This window comes from Trachemys scripta, chromosome 10 (assembly GCF_013100865.1).
Source record: "Trachemys scripta elegans isolate TJP31775 chromosome 10, CAS_Tse_1.0, whole genome shotgun sequence".
Classification (NCBI taxonomy): domain Eukaryota; kingdom Metazoa; phylum Chordata; order Testudines; family Emydidae; genus Trachemys; species Trachemys scripta.
The window spans coordinates 81734261-81761587 of NC_048307.1; the positions used below are offsets into that span (position 1 = coordinate 81734261).

The 27327-nt window shown below is 47.5% G+C and overlaps 1 protein-coding gene across 2 annotated transcripts in view; it reads right to left on the reverse strand.

Annotated features, from left to right (window-relative positions):
* Window positions 1-27327, reverse strand: part of ITGA11 (integrin subunit alpha 11) — a 151232-nt gene that overhangs the window by 48925 nt on the left and 74980 nt on the right. For both annotated transcript variants that reach the window (XM_034784469.1, XM_034784470.1), the window contains exons 9-16: window positions 26326-26491; window positions 25460-25530; window positions 20768-20912; window positions 15887-16035; window positions 11726-11866; window positions 7059-7262; window positions 3500-3630; window positions 1911-2077 (exon numbers count right to left, since the gene is read on the reverse strand). In XM_034784469.1, coding sequence (XP_034640360.1) covers window positions 1911-2077; window positions 3500-3630; window positions 7059-7262; window positions 11726-11866; window positions 15887-16035; window positions 20768-20912; window positions 25460-25530; window positions 26326-26491 — 1174 coding nt within the window. The remainder of the gene's footprint in view (window positions 1-1910; window positions 2078-3499; window positions 3631-7058; window positions 7263-11725; window positions 11867-15886; window positions 16036-20767; window positions 20913-25459; window positions 25531-26325; window positions 26492-27327) is intronic.

The window sequence follows — 27327 nt, forward strand, 5'->3', positions numbered from 1 at the left end:
GTGGGAATTTTGCCATTGCCTTCACTGGGGACATGATTTCACTCATAACATAAGCCCCTGTCATAGCATTTTACTATACATTGTTGGGGGGTTATTATAGGCCACGCTGTTTTTGCTTCCTCCTTGTTCTAGCTGAGTCATGGGCATCCTGTGTGTTGACTCCAGGTCAGAGCAGCGTGCAGTGTTTTAAAGCCAAGCAGGATCGGCCGGCTCATAAAGGCTCTTTGTGATATTGGCCAAGTATGTAGGCATATGGCCCACAGATGTACTATGTGGATGCAAGACCAAGGCAGCAAACTCCCACACACACAGACTGTACGAGAATTGTGACAATTCCCACAGCCCATGGTTGGGAGGGCTCCCTTTGTAAGCCAGGATGTCCCAGAACAGAGCAGTAGCCAGCGTGAGAGACTGAATGCTGCAGCCTCGTCGGCCTTGCTTCTGGATCTTTACAAAGCTCAGAGCAGAGGTCAGTCCTGAAGGAATTCGACTACCCTCAGAACGAGCGCTGGGTGGACTGTGCTGTGCACGGCCCTGCGGCGCGGTTGGCCCATCTCCTTTCAGGGGGGCTGGGGTCCCTCTGCTCCCTCTACATCACAATCCCTAGAACCGCGGCACATTTTCCAATCGAGGGTTATTTTCTTTAATAAAACTTGCACAGCGATTCACTGTTGCTCCAGCTTGGGTTTTCTGCTCGACGGTGAGAGCTGGCCGTGCTAATCGCCCTGAGGACTGGAATCATTTTTATGAACGCAGTGTAGTAGATCGAGCACTCCCCGGCACGGCGCCTCCTGGTGGTTGCCTTGGGAATTAGCTCAATTCCAGCTCTTGGAGTGCCCTCTGCTGGCCGGTCTCTCACCTGCCTCAGGCCCCTGTGTCCCTCCCGGACCCCGGTGCCTTTTACCTCGGGGTTCTGCCCCAACAGTATCCCTCGGCTCTAGGTCTCCCCTCCCAGGGGAACCCCCAACCCTCTACACCCACCTTGCCTCAGTGGCTACTGCCAGTCACCCTCTAGCCCCCGTTCTCTGGGGCAGACTGCAGTCTGTCATGGCCACTCATCACAGGCAAAGGGGTGGGACCAGCTGCCTCTGCCTATCCCCGGGCTACACCTCTGCAGCCCCAGTATCTGCTTAGGCCTTACCCAAGGCCTCAGCCTGGGGAGTTGCCAGGCTGGAGCTCCCCAGCTCCTTTTGCCTTTCCCCAGCTCTGCTCTGCGTCAGGTACCCTGCTCCCAGGCAGCCAGGCCCTTCCTACTCCAAGGCTGGAGTGAGACTGACCCAGCTCCTCCCTTAGCCCTTTTATCAGGGCCTGTAGTGGCCTGATGAGGTGTGGGCCTCTTCCCCAATCAGCTTACCCCACTCCTGGGAGAAAAGGTATCTGCCCCGCTACACACAGGGACCTACATGGGTTTGCGTGGACTGTCGGTAACAAGAGCCTCTTTGGTCACCTAATGTTCTGATTTCCACCATTTTCTAATGGCAAAGCTTGGACTTTGCAAGTCCCTGCACAGGGCAGAGGAGGAACTGCAAGACTTTGCACTCCAATGGAGGGGTGAGCAGAGGTTACACACAGACACTAATAGGGGGACGTACTAGGTGCAGCCCCCTGCACTGAGTAGTGGTAGATCTAAAGGGCCTGGCACATCTCCTCCATTACTTGCCAGTGTGCAGGTCGAAAAGGGGTGGGGCCTGGGTCGAGACTGGGTCATGTCAGATGAGGCTAAGCACATGTGTTTAGTGCTACCCTGCACCTAACAAGCTCTTAGCTCATTTTCCCCTTCCGCCTCCACTCCTGCTAATAGACAGGGGCAGCTTGGCAGTGCTCTTACCAATGCAGGCCAGGTAAAGACAAATGAAAAGGTCGATTCGCAAAAGAGCAATGGCGAAATCAGAGCAGGAGCCTTCACTTACCCACACTTGCCATCTGAAAATGAGTCGAGAGGAAGACTGGAGTGAAGCAGACGAATGCAGACATGCAGGTGGCATCCTTCCCATTTCGCTTGCAGTCTTTGTTAAAGATGTTGATTTTGGATGGTTCAAACCGAATGCTGGCATTGACCTGGACAACACTGCGGGACCTAGGGTGGGAACAAGTACACGAATTATACCGCAGGGCTGTGGCTCGTCTTTGGACACCTAAACGGGTGTCTATACATAGGTTTTGCAGGGCTCTCCCTGGAGTAAGATGTGAAGCATCCCATCCAGAGGCAGAGTAAGGTTTCGTGGGGCCCTTGAAGAGGATCAAGTGATGAACTAGAACCGGGATAGGAGGAGAAGTGACCAGGAGCACAGCAAGGAATGAGAGCGCTACGCAGGGCTGTGTCACATGGGTCAGGTGTACTCGCAGGACACCTGGCTAAGCATGCCCTCAGGTGACGACATACGTGGCTCAGACCGTAGGCCGCTATTGTACAATGATCAGTCTTCAACTGGGATTCGGGAGAGGAAATAACTGCAGACTAGTAGGTGAAGAATAACACTAACGAACGTACAGCCAAGTTCTCCTCTGTAATCCCATTGGCTTCTATGGAGTTGCATGCTCAGAACTGAGAGGAGAATTTGGTCCTCTGCAAGTGGGTAGCACTTTTCAGGACAGATCTCCAGGTTGTATAAATTTGGTGTAGCTCCACTGAGCTATGCTAATTTACGTCAGCTGAGAGTCTGTCCTCCTGCCTTCAAGGTGCTTTCCAAACATTAATTAATGCTTTGATGTATTAATTTATGAATTAAATAAAACCAAGAGAGCTTTGGGAAACAACATGAAGTTTGGTTTTTGGTTGAAACTCCTGGGGAATTAATTATGAAATTCAGTGATGTTTTGACACCTTTTCATGCACAGCTACATTTCCAATACCATTCTACAGAAACGATCCAGAACCCTGCTGCTTCTCAGAATATTTAGGCTTGGAATAATTAGATCTTTATTGGTAAGTGTTGATTTCACCGTATACACACACAAACCAACAAAATCTTTCCATCAATAATAACTGAAATTTACAGATAAGCAAAGTGAGCAAAATGCTGCTTGAGAACTTACTAAAATTTGATTGAAGTATGTTTCCTTTGTATATTTTGATATGTGATATTGACAATTTCTGGTTTAATGATTATAAAGCTTTACCTTTTTGAATCCTAATGATTACTGTCATTGAATAATTATTGTCTGACCCTCCTCTATAATTTCCCGCCACTGTGAAAATTTAAATGGATAACAGTAAAAAAAAAATGCTGACAACCCATAATTTTGCACAACTATAATACATTTGAATTGATAAAAATACAAAAAATAAATAAATACAGATATCTGTCAAAATCACACACACACAAAATCTAATTCTCCAAGCCTAAGTATATTGGATCATTATTGTAGAATACTGCAGGGCTTTTTAAGGGTATAAAATCGGTCATATTTTTGGAGAATCAGTTGTTCCCTTAAATGACAACATATTTCAATGAACTTTGGTGAGAGGGCAGTTACAAAACCCGGAGACATAACCTACCATAAGAGCACAGCACTTCCAAGGGAGCCAATTGCTAGGTCTATGAGGCCATCTTCATTTAGATCTAGTTGTCCATGGATACTGCATCCAAAATACATCAGGCCTGGAAGAAGGTCTGCGGCTGCTATTCTCTGAAATGGACAAAAAGAAATCCACTCTCATTTCTAGCATGAGTAGTCTATTACTATTATTATTATTTTATGCTCTTGTGCCTTGTGACTCATGAGACAAGCCGGCGTTTCCCTCGCCGTCTGTCTAATGCCATGTTTCTTGACATCCATACAACATATCCAGACCACTTCAGTCTTCTTTCTCGAATCATTGTCTCTGCACTCTGTTGGCCAGTCCTTTGTAACACGTCACCATTGGTTACTTTGTCCCACCAGCGGACACCAAGTATTCTTCACAGATATCTCTGGTGGAATGTGTTAAGTTTCCTGAATTGAGTAGTGTAATACCATCTGAATGGAGTCTTCTGCATCCAGTCCTCATTTCACTCACTCCAACAATACTAATATTGAACGAATCATTTCTCTGACTTCTTGACTCAGTTTCCCAGTGGTTATTGCATTCCAGTACCCTATTCTAGCTTGGGTTTTATCTTTTAACAAGGATCTCTTGTTTCAGGCGATGAACTCCCTTGTGGGTTTGGTGCACCACCTTCAGACCTCCATTCAGACTCATTTGTTGGGAATCTAGCATGAATGGCAGTGTGTAAAGGTGAAAGTATGTTTGTGAGCATGAACGTGTGTGTGAAAACGTAAGTGTGAGCACATGTATGCATTTGTGTGTGGGAACATGCACGAACATGTGTGTGGGTGCATGAGTGTGAGTATATGTGCATGAAGATGGGCATACGTGGGTGCGAATGCACATAAATTCACTTGCCGGTGCACAAGCCTGTGCCTATGTCAGTCAGGCCTTAGTCTCTAACACACAGGGCTCATGGCTCTACAAAACATGCTCCCTGCTTGCTTTCTGACAAGTCAGTGGATCTAGAAATTAAAGTTTGATCTTGTGGAGTAATCATGCTTACGTGTTATGTTCAGCCCAGATCACTGAACTAACCACCGGCTTTAGAGCGTTCAGAGCTACGTGAGTCACTTTCAAATGACTGAAGGAAAAGAAATTTACATAATTTGTTGGGAAAACAGTACATTTGCTTTTGAGCGGTATCACTCTCAGAACTTCCCACTAAAAATAGTTTAAGTGGGCGGCTGTGCCATTTTCCTAGCTCTTGAGGATGGTTCTGCTGAGGATTTGAAGAACAGGTTGGAGGTTTTAACGAACAAGTTAAACACCTGTCAGAGATGGTCTAGGTCTACTTGAATCCTGTCTCAGTGCAGGGGGATGGACCAGATGATCTCTTGAGGTCCCTTCCCCTGACATTTCTATGATTCTGTTTCATTTACAAAACCAGTCCCACTGTATGAAGCTCTAAAAATCCCATTCCTTTTCAATACATCTTTCATATCTCGTGCGTTTCAGCATGGAAATGTGAAGGAAATATCTTGGCACCAGTTTTACAGTCACATTATGGGACAATTAAACAGCGAGTGTGAAATCCTGGCCCACTGAAGTCAATGCCAAAACTCCCTTTGACTTCAATGGGGCCAGGATTTCACCTCCAGATTTTAGAGTAGAAGCTGTGTTAGTCTGTATCCGCAAAAAGAACAGGAGTACTTGTGGCACCTTAGAGACTAACAAATTTGTTAGTCTCTAAGGTGCCACAAGTACTCCTGTTCTTCTTCCTCCAGATTTTGTCATTGGAGACAGATTTTATACTGGAGCCTGCGAAGCAACATTAAGAAGAACAATCTGGGCAAAAGAAGATTCTCTGATTAATTAGTGACGTATGGAAAGAACAAGTTCACTTCCAAACACAGAAAATACTGGATAGCTAGGCAAACGCATTACAAGTGCTAATAGACATAGCAGATGTTCGGAGATGCGATAGTTCATGTTCTTGATTATGGCAGCTTCTCTCTGAAAAGTAATCTTGCCAATGACCTCTGATGTACTTTACCTTGCTGAATAATTCACAGGCTGTGCTTGCACTACACACCAATGTCGGCATCATGTGAAGTATGCGTAGCCACACATCGCAGTGAAAAGCAAGCTGCGTCCACACTGTGATGTTAGTGATAGACTCTGGCAGGGGGGAAGTAGTGCAGAAAGCTGTCAGCAGCTCTCCAATGTCAGAGCCTTTCCCTGTGGTGAGGAAAAGCTCTGGCAGGGGGGGAAGTAGTGGGGAAACTCTTATGCCAGAGCCTTTCCCCACTGCCGGAGTCTTTTCCTTTGGTGGGGAAAGACTCCAGTAGCAGGGAGGCAGCGGGACACTGCACTGGTAAAAATAGCGGTGTAGCCGGGAAGGCACGGCTTGAGTGAGCAGAGGGCAGTGCAGGGTATGTGCTCAGGTATACGCTCACCATGCCTCACCATCTACACTGCTATACCAGTGCGAGGGGCGCTACGCACGTATGTGCACTACACACCACCAAATGAAGCTTGCCTTGTAGACACACATTAAATGTAGTGGGGAGAATTCCATTTTAATCCTCTCACTGATTTCTGGTAACACAATAAGAACATAAGAATGGCCATACTGGGTTAGACCAAAGGTCCATAGAATCATAGAATATCAGGGTTGGAAGGGAGCTCAGGAGGTCATCTAGTCCAACCCCCTGCTCAAAGCAGGACCAATTCCCAATCTAGAGCAGTATCCTGTCTTCCAACAGTGACCAATGCCAGGTTCCTCAGAGGGAATGAATAGAACAGGTAATTATCAAATGATCCATCCCCTGTCTCCCATTCCCTGCTTCTGGTAAAGAGAGGCTAGGGACACCATCCCTGCCCATGAGATGGCATCAGGAGTAGATCTTGCCCAGGACAGGTTGACCAAGGGAGGATATGACACTACTATCTCTTGCCACGTCTCACTTTTAGGAACACGAAAAACGTTAGCCCTCTCCTGTTGGTAAAGTCTCCATGGGAGACTCAGGCCTAGTCTTCACTTACCGGCTGGTCCGGCGGCACGCCATCGATGTTCTGGGATCGATTTATCGCGTCTGGTTAAGACGCGATAAATCGATCCCGGATCGATCCCGGAAGTGCTCACAGTCGGCGCCGGTACTCCAGCTCGCCGAGAGGAGTACGCGGCGTCGATGGGGGGAGACTTCCGGCCGCGTCTGGACCGCGGTAAGTCCGGACTAAGGTACTTCGAATTCAGCTACGTTATTAACGTAGCTGAATTTGCGTACCTTAGTCCGAAGTCCGGACTAAGTGGGGACCAGCCCTCAAGGGTGAAATAAATGGATATGGAAAAAATGGGTAGTCAGAGATGAATTGAGATCACTCCTGGCTTGTGAACATCTGAGGCACTATTACCTCAGAAATGATGTCAAATTTCCACAAACTATTCCAAACTGTATTGTTCCCCTTTTCAGGGCCTGATTCTCATTTACACTAAATATACCACTCTAAGGGGCCCTAAAGTGGGAGAAAATTACAATTCTTGGAATTCGCTGGTAGGGAAATCATGGGACAAGGGAAACCATACCTGCTTATACATCTTCAGGAGGTTTTCTTTGAAGCCATGGAAGATATATATTGCTCCTTGGTGGTCATCTTCCAAAGGAGCACCAATGACAACATCGTTGTAGGAGTCTTGATTCAGATCACGGACAGAGGCGATGCAAGAACCAAATCTAGAATTCTGGTAGCTCTGCAAATCTTTCAGAGCTCCATTGAAAACAAACCGGTCCTTCAAAGGGGAAAGAAAAACAGCAATGAAGATGAAGGAATAAAAAAATCCCAAATCATGAGACAACCAATCAACCAACTCCCTAAAACCCCACAGAACAAACAACTCCCCTTCCCCAAACCTAAATAGTGACTGTACTCCAAAAAGAGAGACGAGCCAGAAATTCCATGACTAAGGGCTTTGCTATTGCTATTGACTTCATGTGGAAGGACAGACAGCAGTATAAAAGCCTTAGGTAGATAGAAAGAATGGTTCAGTGGTTAGAGCAGTAGCCCAAGCCTTGGGAGACGCGTGTTCAATTTTCTGCTCTACCACAGACTTTCTATGTGACCTTGGACAAGTCACTTTGCCGCCCTGTGCCTCAGTTCCCCATCTGTTAAATGGGGATAATAGCAGGAGTGGTGTGAGGTGAAAAGATAGTAATGAGGGGGGCCATGTACATACCTAAGCTAGGAGAGAAAGAAAGTGCCACAGAGATTGCTGCCCATTGTAACTAAGAACACCAAGCATTACGGACTCCTGGCCAGAACAGAGAATCAGGACCCCTGCATTCTTTTTCTGGCCCAACCAAACATTGGCTCTATCATCTTGGTAAGCCACTTAGATTCTTTCTACTTCAGCCTACTGATCTGTAAAAAAGATCACGTACCTTCCTCATAGGGGTGTTGTGAAGCTTAATTCATTAATATCTGTCTGGTGTTTTGAGATCTTTAGGTGGAAGGGATCTGGACATACAAATATTATTCTGTATCTATACGGCTGTAAGATCTGCTCATCTTGAGGCAAACTCTGCACCCTGTTCTGCTGTGGGAGGGACGCAGTATTTCAGAAGCATGGGCATGTGCTCACCCACTGTGTACAGCAGAGCCCTGCCTGTTGGGGGCTCATTTCAGCCCTGTGCACTGTATTTTTGGGGGGGACACAGGGTGGGGCTGGGGATTCCACAGCTGGGCAGATCCCTGGATATTGTAGCCTGTGAGGCTGGTGCGGAACATGTAAGCAGAGGCCAGCTCCAGCTCTGAACGTTTTTGCATTTTATTGCAAATTCAAAACAGGTGCTGTGGTCATCAAGTTTCAGAATGACAACGAGCCCATTTCAAGCAAAACTGCACCGTGAACACAAGCAGCGTTGCCAAATTGCTGATTTCATGAACGTTCCCCCAAAATAAAAAAACCAAGGGCACGAAACCAAGTCAAGAAAATTGTGTGAATATTTCGGCTGAAATTTCCCCGACAATTTCACAGAGCCTCACTTGTCAGATTAATTCTGTTTATTCACTTGGCATTATTACTATTATTTCAGTTTTAGGCACCCATTGCTGTGGCCGCTAGCGACGCAGTTTGCATTAAAAAAGGAAATCAACTGGCCATATTGCACAAACCTTTATCAAATAACCTGACCTAACCTGCCACGTCTCAACCCAGAGCCAAGGAAACATGGGTCCAACAGGTGAGCCTTGAATGGGGTCTTGAAACCCAGCTACTTCAGGCCTTTGCTGGAGAGTGAGAGGGACCCTCCCATCGGTAACGCCCAATCTCCAATTTTCAAGAGTTAAAATCTAGGGACAGTGCCTCTGTTTATAGTCTTCACGGAGCAGGAAGTGCACAACATGTTTTTTTGGGAGGCGAGGGCATTTGTTACAAAATCCTCCTAACCAATTATTTACTGGCTTCCTTAGGTCACAAAGCAAAAGCAAACTGAGACCAAAAGGAGTTTTTCAAGTGTTGTTTTCAAACGTAACATTCCTCTTGGAGGTGACCTGAAGTCACCACGCATACGCGACACTTACTGTTAATCCTACTTTGCGTTTATGGAAATAATGCAACATTTGCTACTGTGTGTCTCTGAACAGAAATCATCAGCTTTCATGCTAAAAGGTATATCTCTCTTCCTTAACAGCGCTTCCCTGTTTACTCTACTCAAGATAGTACTCAGTGCCAATGTGGGAGATCTAATTTTATCATTGCATTGTCAATAAAAACCAGACTGAGCTTACAGCTTTTTTCAGCGCTGCCAAGATTTAAAATCTCATGAAAGCTACAAGGATGTCCAAGAAAGAGGAGGAGAAGAAGGAGAAGGAGAAGGAATGGCTCTTCCTGTCTACAGAGACTATTTTTGGTCATTACCTCAGAGAGTTTGGAATCCTAGAGGAAATCATAACAGAGGTAGTGCAATCTGCAAACAATTTCCCAAACAAGGAAGACAGCATAATTCTGAAATGTTATTAGAGGAGCCTTTCCCACAACGAATCAACAAGGAACCAGCAAATGCCACCGCGAAAGCTCACACTGATGTCTTATTTTTCCTTTCTCATTCATTTACATGCTTGAATAATTGGATAAAAGCTTTAATAAATTAATGGAGATATTCTGTCTCCTAGAACTGGAAGGGACCTTGAAAGGTCATCGAGTCCAGCCCCCTGCCTTCACTAGCAGGACCAAGTACCCATTTTGCCCCAGATTCCTAAGTGGCCCCCTCAAGGATTGAACTCACAACCCCCTGGGTTTAGCAGGCCAATGCTCAAACCACTGAGCTATCCCTCCCTTTGCTTGAGATTGTGAAACACCCATTGCTACAGGCAAAGTTCTACAACCAAAGACACACGTGGAAAAGCAAAACACAGCCTCTGAGATGCTAAGCGTCCCCAGAGAGATGTTGAGTGCCCTCAACTACCAGCATCGGGGCATTTATATTTTCCTCTCAGGCACCTAGTACCAGGTGATTCCAGAGCCCAAAAGCTCTGACCCAGCACCAACCACTTCCTTATTAATGATGAGAAGGCACAGTCCCTTCCCCCTAGCCCACACCATTGCAATCTTTGAGCATATCCCGCACTTTACAGACTCAGGCTAAGACAGAACAGGCTCTTATGGAAAATCCCATAACATTTAAAAGGTTCTACAGAAAAAAAATGGGATTTCAGTCTAGCAACACGGAGTCTGTACAGAATCCGATCCTTTCTCTAGCTGGTTGGAACCCTTGTTACCATCTGAACAATCCTATGGCTTCCACTGCAGGCCTATCATTTTCTGTTAAAATCCGTAGGATGATTTAAAAGAAGAAAAGAAAACTTTTCATTCTTTATTGGATTCTGTAGGGCTTTTCCATAAGGGCAGGGCAGCAACCTTCAAGAGGCACCAGGACTCTGGGAACGGGAAAATGCTGACAAGGCAGAAGAAATGCCGTTCATGTTCCATGGGACCATCCTTGAGGCACTGGGAGCAGGAGATGGTCTGGCTAGAAGACCCTGATGCCCCAGGGTCCTGATACAAAATCCACTGAAGAAATGGGATTCTTTCCCCGGATTAAAATGGGGTTTCGATCAGGACCCAGACGCCCATCCCCAGAGTGTGAGCTGGACAAAGGGGCCAGTAGCCAGAACACGTTTTCCCAAAGGGAAAGGTAATCCAACTTCTAGTATTGCCTTCCCCAAGGTCTGTGAATATGTTTGGAACAAGAGTGGTTGAAAGGGACCCTGAGACAATGCAGCTGCACTTTAGTACGGTCTAGATTCCCTTCGCTGACATCAGAAAACCAGGATGGTTTATAAACAAGAAAAAGAGGCAAACTTGCTCAAAGTCTAGTAGCAGCCACAGCTGGGAAGGGCTTCCAAGTTCTGTGTCTCCTTTGGATTGTGACAAAAGATGCCAGGTGATCTTTGAAGGCAACTTGGCTGTACTTCTGGACAAGCCAGATGTGTATGTGCCATGGCCCTGCATCCAGCCTGGGATACCCACTTGGTATTTTTGGTAAGACTGCCGAATGGGACACCATGTGCAGTGTTCCACCTACTTTGAGGGCCCAATCCACCTCTTCTTTCATCCATCTGAGCAGAGCAGGTGCCCTCGGATGTTCATCTGGCCAAGCAGAGCTGCACCTTGTCTGTCTGTCTCTCGGGACTGAAAAAGCACCTCTGTCCAGCAGAGCAGAGAGGACACCTTTGCCTGTCTTAGGGTACATGTAGGTATATCTACACAGCACTTGGGTAAAGAGCTCAGGTAGACATAACCGCACTAGCTCTGATTGAACTAGTGCACTAAAAACAGCAGCGTAGCCATGGTGGATGGGCTAGCCACCTGACTACAGTCCCGTCCGTGCTCCTAGGAAGGTACTCGGGTGGCTAGCCTGAGCCACCAGCCATGCTGACACAGTTACGCTGCTAGTTTCAGCAGGCTAACTCCATCAACTCCAGCTTCAGTGTAGATGGACCCAGAGTGTCCAAGCAGAGCATGATGGGAGTGTTCCCCTTCCCGGCATGCTTTCATTCTCCCACAGGAGCTGCTGCATTGTCCCCTGGAAGACGCCGGACGCTGTCTGTACTCACACCCCGGCAGAGTGCCCAGGGCAGGGTGAGGACCACGTCAGAGGGTAGCCAAGTTTGAGGAAGGGGAATTGACGTGCAGGCTATTCCAAAGCCTCTTCTGGGGCAGGAGCAAAGATGGAACAACCACAGCTTAATTACCTCTTTTAGAACGTAGACGTACACCTTCCCCCTCTCTCTGCCTTCGCTGAAGTACATGGGGGCACCGACCAACAAAATATCTGTCATCCCGTCTCCATTAATGTCGATGGAATTTATTTCACTTCCATAGTAGGAGCCAATCTGAAAGAGCCGAAAAGGAGAAAATGGTTGGAATGTAAATGAGAACACCACGTATTTCGACACGTCCCCGTATTTCTAAGGAATTGAATACCTCAGGGATGACACCCTTGGAGTGAGTGGAATTTCCAGTCTTCTGAATGGAGACACGTTAACTTATTGTCTAGACAGATCTCCGGGAAAAGAATTTGAATGCTAAAAGATTAATGATCAGGCTCTTTTCCTTTCTCTGGCATTGTTGAGTTCTCTTAGTGTCACATTTTCCCGTTAAACTAGGTTTTGAAGGAGAGATTGTTTAAATGTAGGTACATGCGTGTATATTTCAGCTGAAGGGTTCCTTCCAAGCCTATGGTGGCTTCATTCTTCTGCCCTGCAGAATTCCCTCCCTGTGTGGACTGTATATGCTGGGCAATCGCCCCAGTTCTATTAGACACCCTTTCGCCGTTTCTTCCTCAAGCTACTTTGAATGAATCAGTCCTTTACTCTCGAAGGGAGACCGTATGGGCTCTACAGACCCCAACCTGAACCAGGGCATGGAATAGAGCACTCCTGGGCCAGGGAGGACCCACCCTGAGCAGGTGCAGGGCATGCATCAAGTGGAGGAATAATTGACACAGGTAGCCCAGGAAAGGGGGCGGGGTGGGGGGGGAAGGAAAGGGGGCACTAGGAAAAAAGGCTGATGCTGGGAGCTGGGATAGGAGTGGCTACAGCTTTGTTAAGGCTGCTCTAGCAGTAGGGATCTTTCTACCCATACTTTGGGAGCTGAAAGCCCTAAAAGAGATTCCTTAACAGGACATTATCAAGTGGAGTCTTCTAAGCCAGTGACCAGGCCCCAAACAGAAGAGCGCCAGTCTGGTAGGAAGTGACGCAGGGGCAAGCGTCACTTGGGGTAGATCTATAGCTGCTGGTCTGGACACTTTATCAAACCCCTAGGGCCCTGGCTTGGGACGTGGTGGAGTGGGTGGGCCTGGGTCCCCCACCTTGTCCCTCTGCTCCTCTATAGCAGTGGAACCCCAAGGGGAGGGAGAGGAGCACTCAAGTGGGATCGAGGCCTGCTGCACACGCCTGGGCTGGGGCCCCCTCCGGGACGCCTAGGCTAGCAGAAATGGGTGCCAGACTACCAGGTCAGCTGGTCATCGACTGTCCTGCTACATCGTATAACTAGGGATGGATCAAAACTCTGAGTCCAATTCCCCCACGAAACTTTGGGAAAGCTTGTATCCCACTGGGAACGTTACAGTTTAGGCATGTCTCTATATGGACCACAACACAGAGAACTGATATCGGCAATATTCTGGAATTCTGGGTTTGCGCAGCAGTACCATTGATAACACTCCTGACTTCTGCCCGGTTGCCAGAGATCGGACTGAATTTTTTTTTTTTTGGAGACGATTAACAGCAGCTTATGCGTAACTAATCTATATGAGCACAACCAGCCTGGCCATTTTTCTGCTTCTGGGCAAAATTCACACAGGGTGAAGCTCGCCCTGTACAGCATAAAGGCCTTTCAAAATCAGTCTTCAGTGGAACTTAATGCCTCATACTGGCCCTTTGCAAAGTGGTGAATTTCACCCCCAGCATGGAAGGTTCACCCATCCCAGCAGGCCAAGGAGGCTGGGTAGGGAACAAAGGTTGATGAATTTCCAGGCCCTGTGTTGGAATAAGAGGACAGACAGACGACAGAAGGTGGTGCAGATTTATGCAAGGGAGCTGCTTTTAGCGTGATCCCGAGGCGAGAACGTGCTCTAAGTCAGAGCCAAAGCTGCGGCATTAGATGTGGCATGAGTGCAGAGGCGTAAGATAAAAGAAGAAGGTTATTTGGAGGAGAAGGAGGTTGCGAGGCTATTTCGCTGTGTCTACGTGGGGATAAAAAACCCGCAGCTGGCCCGGGTCATCTGACTCAGGCTCGGAGGGGTGGGGGCGGGATCTGGGTCTGAAAAATTGCTGTGTAGGTGTTCAGTCTCAGGCTGAACCCTGAGCTCTGGGACCCTGCAAGGGTGGAAGGTCCCAGAGCTCGGGCTCCAGCCTGAGCCCGAATGTCTACACAGCATTTTTAGTCCCACGAGCTCGAGGCAGCTGACCTGGGCCTGCCATGGCTGCGCCGCGGGGCTTTTGTGCCTGTGTAGACATCCCCATTGTGTAACCGTCATTGGTCGAGTGAAGCCAGGTCTGACACTCGACCCAACGGCATCTGTCTGTCTGTCTGTCTGTCCTGCGATAACTTTAGAATGCTGCACCCAATCAATTCCAAAATTTCAGGGAACGTTCTAGGCACCAGTGATCCGAACCCTACTGACTCTGGGGGAAAACCAGAAGGAGGAAAATGGGGCCACGGATCCCCTGGAATCTGGTCGGCAGAGCTAGTACCGTCAACTGCCTCTGGAATGTCTATAGAAAACCCTTTGATGGTGGCTGTTAACACTTTCCAGCACAACAGTAATCCCCTTCTCAGCTCTGCCCCCTCATGCCCCCCAAAGACTTCAACATGCTGGCACCTTGCAAGACTTAGCTCCCAGACAGAAAGAAAGGTGAGGGGAAGGGAGAGGGCACCGGAGCGCACGCAGGGTGGTGGGAAGAATGGGGGAAGCGGGGATGGGGCACTCAGACCCGTAGCATGAGGAAGGGGGTGGGTGAGGGTGTAGGGAGTCCCTGAAGTAGAGGGCGATGGGAGGGTGGCACACAGAGCACTTGTGGGGGAGGGGAACAGAGGGAGGCAAGAAGCCCCTGGTGTGCGCAATGAGCTTTGGGTGACCAGATGTCCTGATTTTATCGGGACACTCCAGATATCTGGGGCTTTTTCTTATATAGGCTCCTATTACCCCCCACCCCGTCCCAATTTTTCACACTTGCTATCTGCTATCACCCTAAATGAGCTTGGTCTACAGATACAACACAGGGTGCAACCTTCTAGTAAGTTTTATGCACAGAGTAAGTTTCTTTCCATATTCTACTGCACTTGCTGGTGGGTGGGGTGTGTGTACACCACTGCCCTCTGCTGGATAGGTGCCAGCCTGCAGAACAGTGTATCAAAGGCCTTGGGTTTGGAACAACTAAAAATAAACCCCTCCTTTTGCTCACACCTGCCTGAAATAGGAGGACCTGAGTTCTATCCCTGCTACAGCTGTGAAAGTCAGCGTTGCCAGCCCAGTGAGAGCCATGAAATCCCTAGCTGGTGATGGATTTGTTAAAATATCTAGCTTTCATTTCAACATAACAGAGAAGTAATCTGCACAGGGAGGGAGACAAAGACCACAGAGAGAGCACCCAAATCTGTTTCTCCGGAATTCATGGATGGAACCGGAAGCTACCAATATTGCTCCACTAAATATTGGTAGGTTTCCACTGAGTGGAGTGGGGAAACGAGCAAATCTCCTGATCAGAAACGTAAAACATTCAGAATAAAATGTAGTGGTTACAGGGGTTTTTAAACCACAACATGTGTTACAAAGCCTTTGGGCCAGACCTGCAGCTGATGTAAACGGGTGTAATTCTACTGAGGTCAATGGAGCTCATTTACATCAGATGAAGATCTGACCTTTTGTCCGTCAGGTCACATAGATGAGAAATATACCTAGGATCCGAGGACTAATGATAACAGCCATATACGCAGGGCCGGCTCTACTGTTTTTGCCGCCCAAAGCAGCGCGCCAAATTGCCGCCGCGGATGGTGGGGGCAGTCCATGTGCCGTTAGGGAGGCACGCGCGTTTCCACGGCGGCGGCAATTCGGCGGCAGCTTCTGTCTTCAGCCGGAAGACCGAAGCCGCCGAATTGCTGCCACCATGGAAACACGTGTGTCACCCTAACGGTGCACGGACTGCCCCTGCCGTCCATGGTGGAATTCGGCGCGCTGCTCAGGGCGGCAAAAACACACGGACTGCTGCCCCTTGCAGATTGCCGCCCCAAGCACCTGCTTGGAATGCTGGTGCCTGGAGCCGGCCCTGCATATACAGTAGTGCATTCAATCAAGCCTATTTCAGAAGTCTGCCCCATAGATCTGTACCATGCATCTCCTTAGGTTTTACCTGTTCTCCTTTCAAAGACTGGTGAATAGTTAGGTTTCTGTTGCTGTGCATTGTAAAAATAATTGCTTTCCCAGTGTGGTTGAACCTGGGAGCTCCCGCTACATAAATCCTTCCATGCTTTGGAGACATCACTGAGGTGACGGTGTAACCTACAAGACATGGAAACACAAGGTGAGCACAACCTGGAAATGAAGCTCCAAGAAGCACCAACATGGGAATGACCTCCCGGGCTGAATACTGTCCCGAATAGATGTAACAAATGACACAGACAAATCTGGATACCAGAAACCTGCTAAATCAATTGCACATTGTGTTTTCTAGCTGGAAAATAAGTGTCCTGATTAGATTTTTCCCGTTTGGCTCTGAATAGACAGATGGAATCATAGATTCCCAGGCCAGAAGGGACCATTGTTATCATGTAGTCTGACCTCCTGTGTAACACAGGCCAGACAACTCCCCACAAATAGTTCCTAGAGCAGATCTTGTAGAAAAATATCCCATCTTGATTTTAAAAATTGCCAGGGATGGGGAATCCACCACGGCCCTTGGTAAAATTGTTCCAATGGTTAATTATTCTCACTGTTAAAAAGTTATGCCGGATTTCCAGTCTGAATCTGTCCACATCCGTGCTTATCATTTCATTGCTCACTCCACTCTTTGAATCTCTTCCTTTATTGCAACATTGTTGGCTGACCATCTGGTTTTGATTCATTTCAGGCTGCTAACCCAACTCCAGCTGCCTCCCAGATAGCAAACTGGAAACCAAGAGTTCTCAACAAGATAAAGTCATTCAAACAAACCTGACAACTCTAACCTTATGTTTTGAAGTGCCCAGAATTTATTGCTCAGGTCCCTTCATTACATCTCCTGGATCATTCAGATTACAACTAGAATTTGCAAGGTTTGGTGCTGATAGCAAATCGAATGCAGAATAATATTGCAGTAGCAGGTAAGTCCATTACATTTCCTGAGAGCCATCTTACTTCACGGTTTATATAAAATTATACAAACCATAACACTGTATTTGGATACAAAACATTGATGCATGATTCCACGCAGCTGCGTGTGGTGCTGTGTAAGGCATCCTCCGAGCAGAGCACAAACCAGGTCTGAGAAGACTGCACAAGCGTAAAAGAGTTGACTGATATTTGATGCCAAACTAATGGGTGCTATAAAAAGTTGTGACTCCACGGAGAACGTTAGATTCATGAACACTTTAGTAAATAATCCTGCACCTATGCCCTGAAAACTCCAGGAGGTCAGTGACTGCTGTTAAATACGGATGTGTCCTGTATACAAATGGAGAACCTGAAACCAGGCAAAGATGCTGAATTATATCCCCCTGAATGATCCGGCTGGATCCCAGCGATTGGTTTTACTTTAGCCACAGAATCTTTAGCTCTTGTTCTAAGCTAATCTACTGCGTGAGCCAGGAAGGCAGGGTTAGATTTCGCTAATGAAATTGGTCCCACTTTATATTCAGGGTACATTTATCGATAGTTTACAAAGGGGTTAGAGGTGATTAATATGTTTTAATAAATCTTTAGTCAATTCTTATAGAGTCCAATGTATCAATAAGGTGTTTATAATCATCTACCCCAGGGCGTTTCAACCTTTTTTCATCTGTGGACCCCTAAAAAGTTCCAAATGGAGATGCGGACCCCTTTGGAAATCTTAGACACGGTCTGTGGACCACAAGTCGACAACCAATGTTCTATGGTAACAACCTTTTGCGGACCCCTTAGACCAGGGGTCGGCAACGTTCGGCACGTGGCTCGCCAGGGTAAGCACCTTGGCGGGCCGGGCCAGTTTTATTTATCTGCTGACGTGGCAGGTTCGGCCGATCGCGGCCCCCACTGGCCACGGTTCGCTGTCCTGGGCCAATGGGGGCGGCGAGAAGCCGCGGCCAGCACATCCCTCGCCCGCGCCGCTTCTCGCAGCCCCCATTGGCCCAGGACGGCGAACTGTGGCCAGTGGGGGCCGCGATCGGCCAAACCTGCCACGTCAGCAGGTAAATAAAACTGGCTCAGCCCGCCAGGGTGCTTACCCTGGCGAGCCGCGTGCCAACGTTGCCGACCCCTGCCTTAGACAGTCCGTGGACTCCCAGGAGTCCACGGACCACAGGTTGAAAATCACTGATCTAGCCAATCGGTAGAAGATGTTGTTATAATAATCTGTAACACATATACTAATGCAAGGCTTATAGCATCTATTAATCATTTATTAACATGCTTCACAAATGTAACCTTGATATAAAGTGTGGCCGTGAAATCTATAGACCAGGGTTGGCTGAGTATCAAAGTAATTACACAATGTAGCTACTCCAATGTCTGGTAAATCCCTGTTTAAATGATTACACTGTTCTTGGGCTAGGCAGGTGCTTTAGACGTTATCTAGAAAAGAGATAAACTACCCCCAATGGCTTCCCCGTGAATGGCAAAAAGTGACGCCTGACAGACAAACGAACAGCGTTAGGATGCAAGAGGTACTCGCTAGCCTCTTTATCACTATATGTATGTGAGGAGATCGCAGATCACCAAGAGAGGCAGGCACGCATTTATCAGTAATAACAGACTGAGGAGAATTACTGATGACATTGATGAATATCCCTTATCATTATGGAAGAAGGAGAAATATTAGAGATGTTGGATAGAAATAGGATTTGCCGTCTATCCTGAGGCTGTATCAGGTGGGGTTTGCAGCAGGTGGAGGATGGAGGAAACTGCCCGGAGAAGCATTACTCATGTTTATTAGGGGATACAGCATGGGCTCCCCAGAGCTGGCCTTGGGCAGCCGTCAGCCAGTTCGTCCAACCAGCTGCTCTCCCTTGGGGCTGTGAAGGCCTCTCTCACACCTTGCACTCATGAAAGGCAGGCTGAGGGTTGTGGCTGCCCTGGAGAGGGGAGTCCAAAGGGTTGGGCGAACAGAGCTGCTGCCTCCTTTCCCCAGTCGCGTGCACCTGCAGGAGGCCCCTGATAATCTGGCCTGGAGGGACTTTGCTGAAGTTTTCACCTGGACACTTTTACATGCAGCAGGTGTGCCCAGCAGATGCACTAGCAAGGAAGAGTTGAGTTAAGGATGGCATTACATGTTGTCCAGCCCGGGGCATTTATGGGACCAAAGGCAGCCTAGTGTGGAGTGACTGTGTCACTGATTAGAATGTCGGCGCACACTTAGCAAAGAAGAGGTTTAGGCAGTACGGTGGGGCACTATAGAAACCAGATAGTAGATAGATAATGGTAAGACATTTCGTTTCCAAGCTCTGGTTCCGTCTCTTTTGGCACTGAATGATTTAAAGTGGAAACCAGGGAGGGCCTCTGAAAAAGATACTTTTAGGCAAAGACAACTGACCTGGATTTTATTACAATCCCCAACCAAATGAAAGGGGACCAAAAGCTCACTCTGCTTTCGGAGAAGAAATGTACTTATCATTGTCCCAGACATTTTTCTGGAGCTGCTAGTTCAAAGGAGCTGCAGGAAGCTGTTGTACTGTTGGTAACTAGAGATGGCCAAGATTCAAGAGCTGAAATCTTGCAAGATCAGCTGTTTTCCCCAGATTTCCCCCTCCTAAGCTGAAGTCCCGTTAAACTGACTGTTCAGCCCGTTGAACTAGAATGGCAAAAAAGGCCCCTTCCACTGTTGGTTCTCACTCAGAACCAATTTATAGGGGAGGTTTCCAATCTGGGAATTCAACTTAAAGGGGTTAGAATGAGAGGTTCTGTTTTGGCCCATCAATTTATCATGTGGCTGTCACCATGCGTACACGTTGTCTATACGACTTTGCAGGGCAAGTTCCCGGAGCTCACCTGTTTGCACTCGACAAAGGTCAGGAGCGTGGGTGCCCAGGTAGCTTTACAGAACCTTTGCTCTCTGATCCTGGAGCTGCTGGACATGCAGCCAATCCCCTGGCATAGGCTGTTTTACGGTACAGTGACAGCCACCAGGGACCCCGTTTGTCCTCAGCATGGCCTCATCCACCGCATGCCAGTCTACACCAGAGGATCCTCGTGCAGGGGAATCTTGCCACTGGTCCAGGACACACGATTGCCCAGCTTTTCTCAGACCGTTCTATTGTTCCTATCTGATCCATTTGGGGCTATTAAGGAAGAAGGCCAATCAGTGCTCCCATCCCCTGTCACCGCAGCATGGTATTCTTTGTGTAACGGGAGCTGGCCTTGTGCTATTTGAAAGCCTGTCTCTGCTCCAGGTACGGTGAACGCAGCCATACTCAGTTTGTAACAATTCGCCTCTTTGTTACGTTCTCCCATTGTTTGGAGGAGAATGATGTGCTTGGGGGCTGTTATTCTGCCTGATATCACAGAGAAGAGCTTTGGCCTCTTTGATCTCTTACTGTGTAATCTCTGATTCTGCTTCCTGCCAGGCCGAGAAGACCGTTTCCACGCAGCGTGTCACATCAGTAGACTTCGTGTTGAAAACCAGGCGTATATTATCACTCATGGACGCCAACCGCTGCATGTAGAGCTGCAGATATTTCCTCTTTACCCATGACATATCATCAGTATTTTTTAAAGCACCCCATTAAGAACCGCAGGTGACCCAGACGATCAGAACTCCTGCATGTATATTGCTTCTGTACACTGTATATTCCTGTAGGCTTTGGCTTTCCTCTGGATCCTCCACTAGTTCGATAGTCAGTCGGCTTTATCCGTGACCTAGGGGTAGTATCAGTCTTGGCTGCCTGCACAGCTGGGTACATAACAATATACTTTTGCTTGGACGGGTCTTTCTGTGAGCACTGGCAAATTGGATCTGCTGTGAAAGAATCTGCACTTTCCACCTGGCCTGGCAGAAATGGTTGAAAAATGGCAAAAATCATGAATTTAATTTGTAAAACCGACCCGCTCTGTGTAATGTCCTTACCTAGGTATGCTCCATGGTTCTTCAGCTCCTCTGGGAATTCCTGGAGATACGATTCCCTATGAGGAATGACTTTTCCACTGCTGGTTTCTTTGAGCACTGCTCCATTCCAGTCATACGCTCCTACGGCCCCAAGCAAAATCCCATCCTGCGGGGAACACAAAAGCTTTAGAGCAGCTTGTCATCTGGACCTGTGGCTGCTGAAGGTGGTTTCAGTGCAAACACCAAACACCTCGTGAATTAAATCAAACTGAGCAAACAACAGACGGAAACCAGCGGAGATACGAAATCACCCAGCAACAGTGAAGCGGTGCCAAAAAGGGGCCGAACTTGGGCTTCCTTTTAAGATGCATGGCACACAAGTGCTAGGTGAGGATCCTGTCCGGGAGCACATGGAAATCCTGCCCTGAACCAATGAGAGCAGTTGCGAGGCGGCCAGGTTATCCTTCCTGGTGGCAGCAGCTGGCCACAGAAGGGAGTGTCACTGCTTGCCCTACTTAATGATATAATAAGGAGATATCCTAGCTCATAGAACTGGAAGGGATCCTGAAAGGTCATGGAGTCCAGCCCCCTGCCTTCGCTAGCAGGACCAAGTACTGATTTTGCCTCAGATCCCTAAGTGGCCCCCTCAAGGGCTGAACTCACAACCCTGGGTTTAGCAGGCCAATGCTCAAACCACTGAGCTATCCCTCCCCCCTCTTGTTGCACTCAGGGTCAAGTCTGCTCAGATACACCCATTCTCCACCTAGACCCACCCCCCTCTTATATCCAGTGCACCTGAGAATAAGGCATTGGGGGCACCAGGAGCTTCAGCTTCACGCCTGCTCAGGGAGAAGGACACCCAGTGCTTAACACCGCTTGTGCCTGCGTGTCTCTGCCCCCCGCACGCCGGCGTGCAGCACCCTGCTGTACCTGGCACAAGGACTTGCAGGATCAAAGGCTGCCCTTTTGTTAAACCTGTCTCACCAAGTGTCCTCCTCCCATCGCTGAGCCTGCAGCGAGCACGGAAGCCCGATGGGTCCGATCTGCTTTGCGCTGCTCCAGCAGTCAGAAACCTGCCCTGGTGTCAGTGGCTCAGCATCCCTGGGGGGCATGTTGGGGTTGTGCCAGGGGCTGCCCCCCGCCAGCTTCCAGGATTGGGGAAGCACAAAGGTGACTTAAAGCCACTTTTCCTATCCCCTTTGGGTCCCGTGCCAAACACAGCAGAGCTGGACCCAGGGACCCGAACAATCAGCTCTGGGACGGCTGGTAGCGGCGGCCCTCCATGCTCAGTTATTTAATAACATGTTGCCGCAGCCAGCCTGTCCTCAGCCCTGCAGAAGTTTAATCATAAGTACGGCTAAAACCAAAGTCTGACTAAGAGCAGCCTGATCCAGCGCTAAAAATAATGAAATAAAGCAGCCCTTTGGTGCAATCGCGGTGGCCTTTCGTTTCACAGCAGATGGCAAACTGGGATTCAAACTTGCCTCAGATAACATCACTGCCCTCACTGCAAATAGCCAGGAGTAGATTGCACCGACTTGTGTGCACAGGACTGTGACTCTTGCAGGTTCCCATAACAAGGAGACCCAGCAGGGAGTGGGGTGATACACAGGCTAAGTAAAGCACTGTAACGATGATTATACAAGGTACTAAGCTTCCGTTAAAACCCCGGCCATGCCCTTTTAGAGATTTAAGGTGGAATTTTCAAAAGAGGCCTCAATGACTTGGCAGCACATCCCTTTGCCTTTGAAAGACAATAGGATTGGGCCACTAAACCGCCCCAGTGCCCCGGTCCCACCCTTGTGCCCCAATCCCGCTCCCAGTGAAACGAATGAGGATTTAGCCAGTGATTTACATGGGAGACATCACTACTTCAGTTCCACGTCTGATGTCGAATTGGCTCCGTCCATAGCTGTTGACGTTGGGCTCAGGGTGCAGTGTTTGGATGTGAAAGAGGGTCAGGTCAGGGTTTGAGCCTTGATTTTGTGTCAAGCTAAGACTACAGTTTTGGTTTGATGGCCCTGAAATCTCCCCAGCTGGTCTCCTGAGATTTTGACCCCAAGCACCGGAAATCTCCTGAGATTAGCTGATTCTACCAGAACAGGAGAGCAGGCTCAGTGTTGGATCAGACCTCAAACCAAATCCATAATATCAGATTCAGATAAGGGGATTCAAATTGGATTCCCTCGGCTCTGCCACACACATGTTCAGAAGGAACAGGTGGGGTGGATTCAAGGTTAATTTTTGGGCCCCTATCTCTGTTTAAAATATTTGTTACCATGTAGATACAATTATTCCCCTAATGGGACATATGGGCAAATCCTGATTAAAGCCAGATGTTTGAAATCAATGAGAGTAACGAGAAGAATCTAATTAGTTGTTTTCCCCTTTAGGAAATTTATCAGCTCTTTTTTTTTGGAAGTTTTCCTGAAATTATAATTCCACAGCAGTGTATTTATTTGGCTTGATGCCTCACCATAGGTTATAGGAAAAACAAGAAAAAGTTATTCCCACAAATCACACTTGTCATTTTCAGAAAGACTGATGAATTTAGCAAGTAAAGCTTCAAGGAAGCAAGTCTCCAAAGCATTCACAGAAAGGTATATTTTTAAAACTACTGTAACGATCTTTCCAGTCAAGCCCTGTCTTTTCAATGACCTTTTCATTTCCAAGAGTCCAACTGATCCTAGCAGCATTGTCTTTTGCACCTTGTCACATTGCATTTCAGTAGTGTACTAGGTGTGTTTAGAAGAACATCTAGCATTTAAAAGCAGTTAAGCCATGTGCATTAAATCCAAGTGCCAAGTCAGCGACTGAAATATTCTCAGACGTGCCAATTCCTGCAATCTTTTCAGCTTTGGCAAGACTACGAAAAAAGTCTGTCTTTAAGCAAACAACAAAGCAAGGCTGAAGACTGGTTAAAAGCTGTTGATTCTTCTGGCGGAGAAGTCCAGCTACCCTCCTGGCAGTACAACAGGTGCTGGACAGCAGCTGTTAGCAGGTGCAGGGAAAGGCAGGATGGAAAACAAAGAGAGGAAACAGAGAGGGAGAAAGTCATTTTCTGGGTAACGTTTGAGATCGTGTCTGTAGTCGTGTTTCCATCGCCGAGTTTATATATAACGAATGGCCCCATAATACACTGCCTGATTTAACTGCTCAACCTGCATTTGGAGGGCTGTACATATTTCAAGCTGGGCTGGGTTTTTAAGGCCAGCACCACCCCCATTTTAGGCTGATCCAAAGTCCACTGAACTTATAGGAACTTAAAGGAAAGGCTCCCATTGACTTCCCCGGGCTTCGGATTAGCCTCTGACTGCAGATGGAGTCTTGGATGCAGCCTGAGCACAACCCATGGCGTTTACTCTCCTTCTGGGTCCAAGGGCCGAGTCCCAGGAACCCCCTTCCTCCTCCTCTGCTTCCTGACGTGTCACGGGAAAGGGGCTGGACCCAGCCAGAAAAGGAACAATGGCAAGGGGGTCAGATTGTGGCTGGCGTGACACAGGTGGGCAGTGGGCAGCCACCCCCCAACGTGCATCCCTTGCAGAGTGAGGGTCCCTCTCATTAGGCAGCAGCACCCCGCCCAGGTGCAGGTCCCAGCTGGGAAGGGATGGGAATGCCAGAGGCACTCACAGGGTGACGAGCACAGCATTAGTCGGATGTGAAAATGCAGGGCACACCGGTAACGCTGCCGTGTGGGCTAGCCATTGCAGTGATTGCTCATCCACCCACCATTTCCTCCAGTCACGCTGAGTCAGTCCCGTCTCTCCCAACTTGGAAAGGAATGGACGCAGGGGGTCTGGGTTCAAATTCTGGGCTCTGGCCATAGATTCCCCCGTGCCCTGGGACAAACCTCTTATGCTTCCGTTGTGAGGATAACAGCACTTTCTCCCCACCCTTCTTTGCCTTGTCTATTTCAACTGTCAACACTAGCTTGTATAAAACGTTTGCTTGCCCCTCTCCAGCTAAAGCTAATAACTAAAATAAATATATATATAAATACTGAGATGACTCATTCATTTGCCCTCCTATTTCGAGATGAGACCAGTAAAGATGTTTTATTGTGTTTATAAACAGCGGCTAAACATTCCGGAAAGCCTGGAATTCCACCCAAGTTCCAGGGAGGAGTCAAATCAGTTCACAGCACTGATCCCAGCTACCAAGGAACCTGGCACTCACTGCTCCCTTCGGCTATTCGTACTGAGTAAGTGGTGCCACTAAGAAACCCTCAGCTGACGTCTCTAGAATGCACTGACTGGTTAGGTAAGGTTTAAAAGGAAAGCGCAGGCACAGTGTGAGTGAACGCAACTCCCCACACTGTGCTGGAGTTGTGCCAGGTAGAATTTGGCCCATCGGCTCCAGAGAGAAATGATTTTCATTTCAATGTTCATCCCACACATTCCTAAAGGTCAGGGTGTCAGCTCTGGAATGGCATCTCTTTCCATCCAGAGTGAAACGGAAACATACTGGAAAAATTCAGGACACTTACTCTGGGAGTTAGTATCAATGTACAACAGGAAAAATAGATTCCTCCTCAGGGATCAAGACCTTGAGCCATCTCCAAACCCTAATGCACATCAGAGCCTTCTGGGCCATGTATTTGCAACATGGATTCATACACCATAAAACCAAAAGCCACTACATCTGCTTTCCATAGGACAGTTACCTGCAAAAAAAATACTTGGATGGGAGAGAAAAACAAATCTGTTCTCTTACTTCCACAATGTGTGATGAAAATCCAGTCTGGGACATTTCAAGTCCAAAGGAGATTTCGTTTTTGTTGGTACCTAGAATAAAAAAGAGACGTTTAAATTAAAGACCTGTCCTAGGGGAGATCGTCTGTTACCGAATGGAATTAGGCACAATGAACTACTACCTCCCCTGTAACTTCAGAACAGGAAAGGCCAATTCCTCAGCTGGGTTAAACTGGTGTAAAATCACTGAAGTCAAGAGAATTACACCAATTCACACCAGCTAAGGATCTAGCATAGTGAATAAACATGGCAAGTTCTGCCTGTGTAGAAGTGCCTCATTTTCTCACAGGTGTCCATACAGTTACAAAGGAATCCAGGTTTAGACGATTGCACCTTACATATGCTATACACACCCAGAATATGGTGACTTTTGACTGCTTATAACATGGCCAAATCTGAATGGATTTTCATGGGGTCAGTAAAAGGCAACAAACTGACTGCCAGACTATCCCCCAGCAAATTTCAAAAGCCTGCTGGAAGCATTAAAGATCTTCGAATAAAAGTTGCAAAGATTTTTTCATAATGGAAAATGTTAGGCAACCTTAATTTGGGAATTGCTGCTCCTCTTATGTCGGAGGTGCACGCGATGTTCCACGCACGCGATGTCTTTCAACGCATAGACAAATGCAATTGTTTTAATTAACAAAGCATGATGTTATTAATGTTAGGAAAATGCCCAGCAGACTCCATTCTAGTTAGGTCAAATGTTTGGGTTGGCTAACAAAGAAACACGCAGGCTTATCCTAAAACTGAAGATGGTCTGTAGGAATATGTGGAAGTTAGAAACACTATAAACCTGTTAGAATGCAGGAAATGTACATCACTCACCTTCCAAACTAAATATCCTCTCTCCCAGTGCATCCACAATATCCTTAAGTGCCGCTTCATCTGTGACATTAAAGAAGTGCTTGTCATCTGGATCACTTGCTATGAATTTTATTTCTTTCAAAAATGCTGCTGGGTTGATTCCTCTTCTATTATAATACCCCAGAACCTGGATGTGAAAAACAAAAATAAGTTGTCTAATGTTTCCACATAATGGACATAGCGTTCCCAAGATGCCAAGGGGCAGGTTTTCAAAAGAGAAGCCTCCCTCTACAAAGGTGCCATAGACATCCATAAAATCAGTCCCTGCATTTTGTACTTGCAATTCAATTACAGGCTGAGATCAGGAAATGAGTGTGATGGGTTGGGTCACAGAGACCCGCTTGGGACTGTCACCTGACGTGCTGAAACTACCTCTGAGCCCCTTTTCCCTGCCAGCTTGGGACTCCAGAACCCTGCCTTGTTGAGCAGACACGCTAGCCTGCTGCAACACAGACCCAGGTCTGGTCCACGTCCCCAAAGCTGCAGACTTCAACCAAAAACTGCTCAGCAAGTTACCTATCTCCAGCACCCAGACACCCAGCTCCCAAAAGGATCCAAACCCCAAATAAATCCATTTTACTCTGTACAAAGCTTATATGGGGTAAACTCATAAATTGTCCACCCTCTATAACACTGATAGAGAGATATGCACAGCTGTTTGCTCCCCAAGGTATTAATCACTTACTGTGGGTTAATTAATAAACATAAGTGATTTTATTAAGCATAAAAAGTAGGATTTAAGTGGTTTCAAGTAATAACAGACAGAACAAAGTAAGTTTCCAAGCAAAATAAAACAAAACATGCAAGTCTAAGCCTAATACATTTAAGAAACTGAATACAGGTAATGAACTGAATCACCCTCAGAGATGTTCCAATAAGCTTCTTTCACAGACTAGACTCCTTCTTAGTCTGGGCCCAATCCTTTCCCCGGTACAGTTCTTGTTAGTTCCAGCTTAGGTGGTA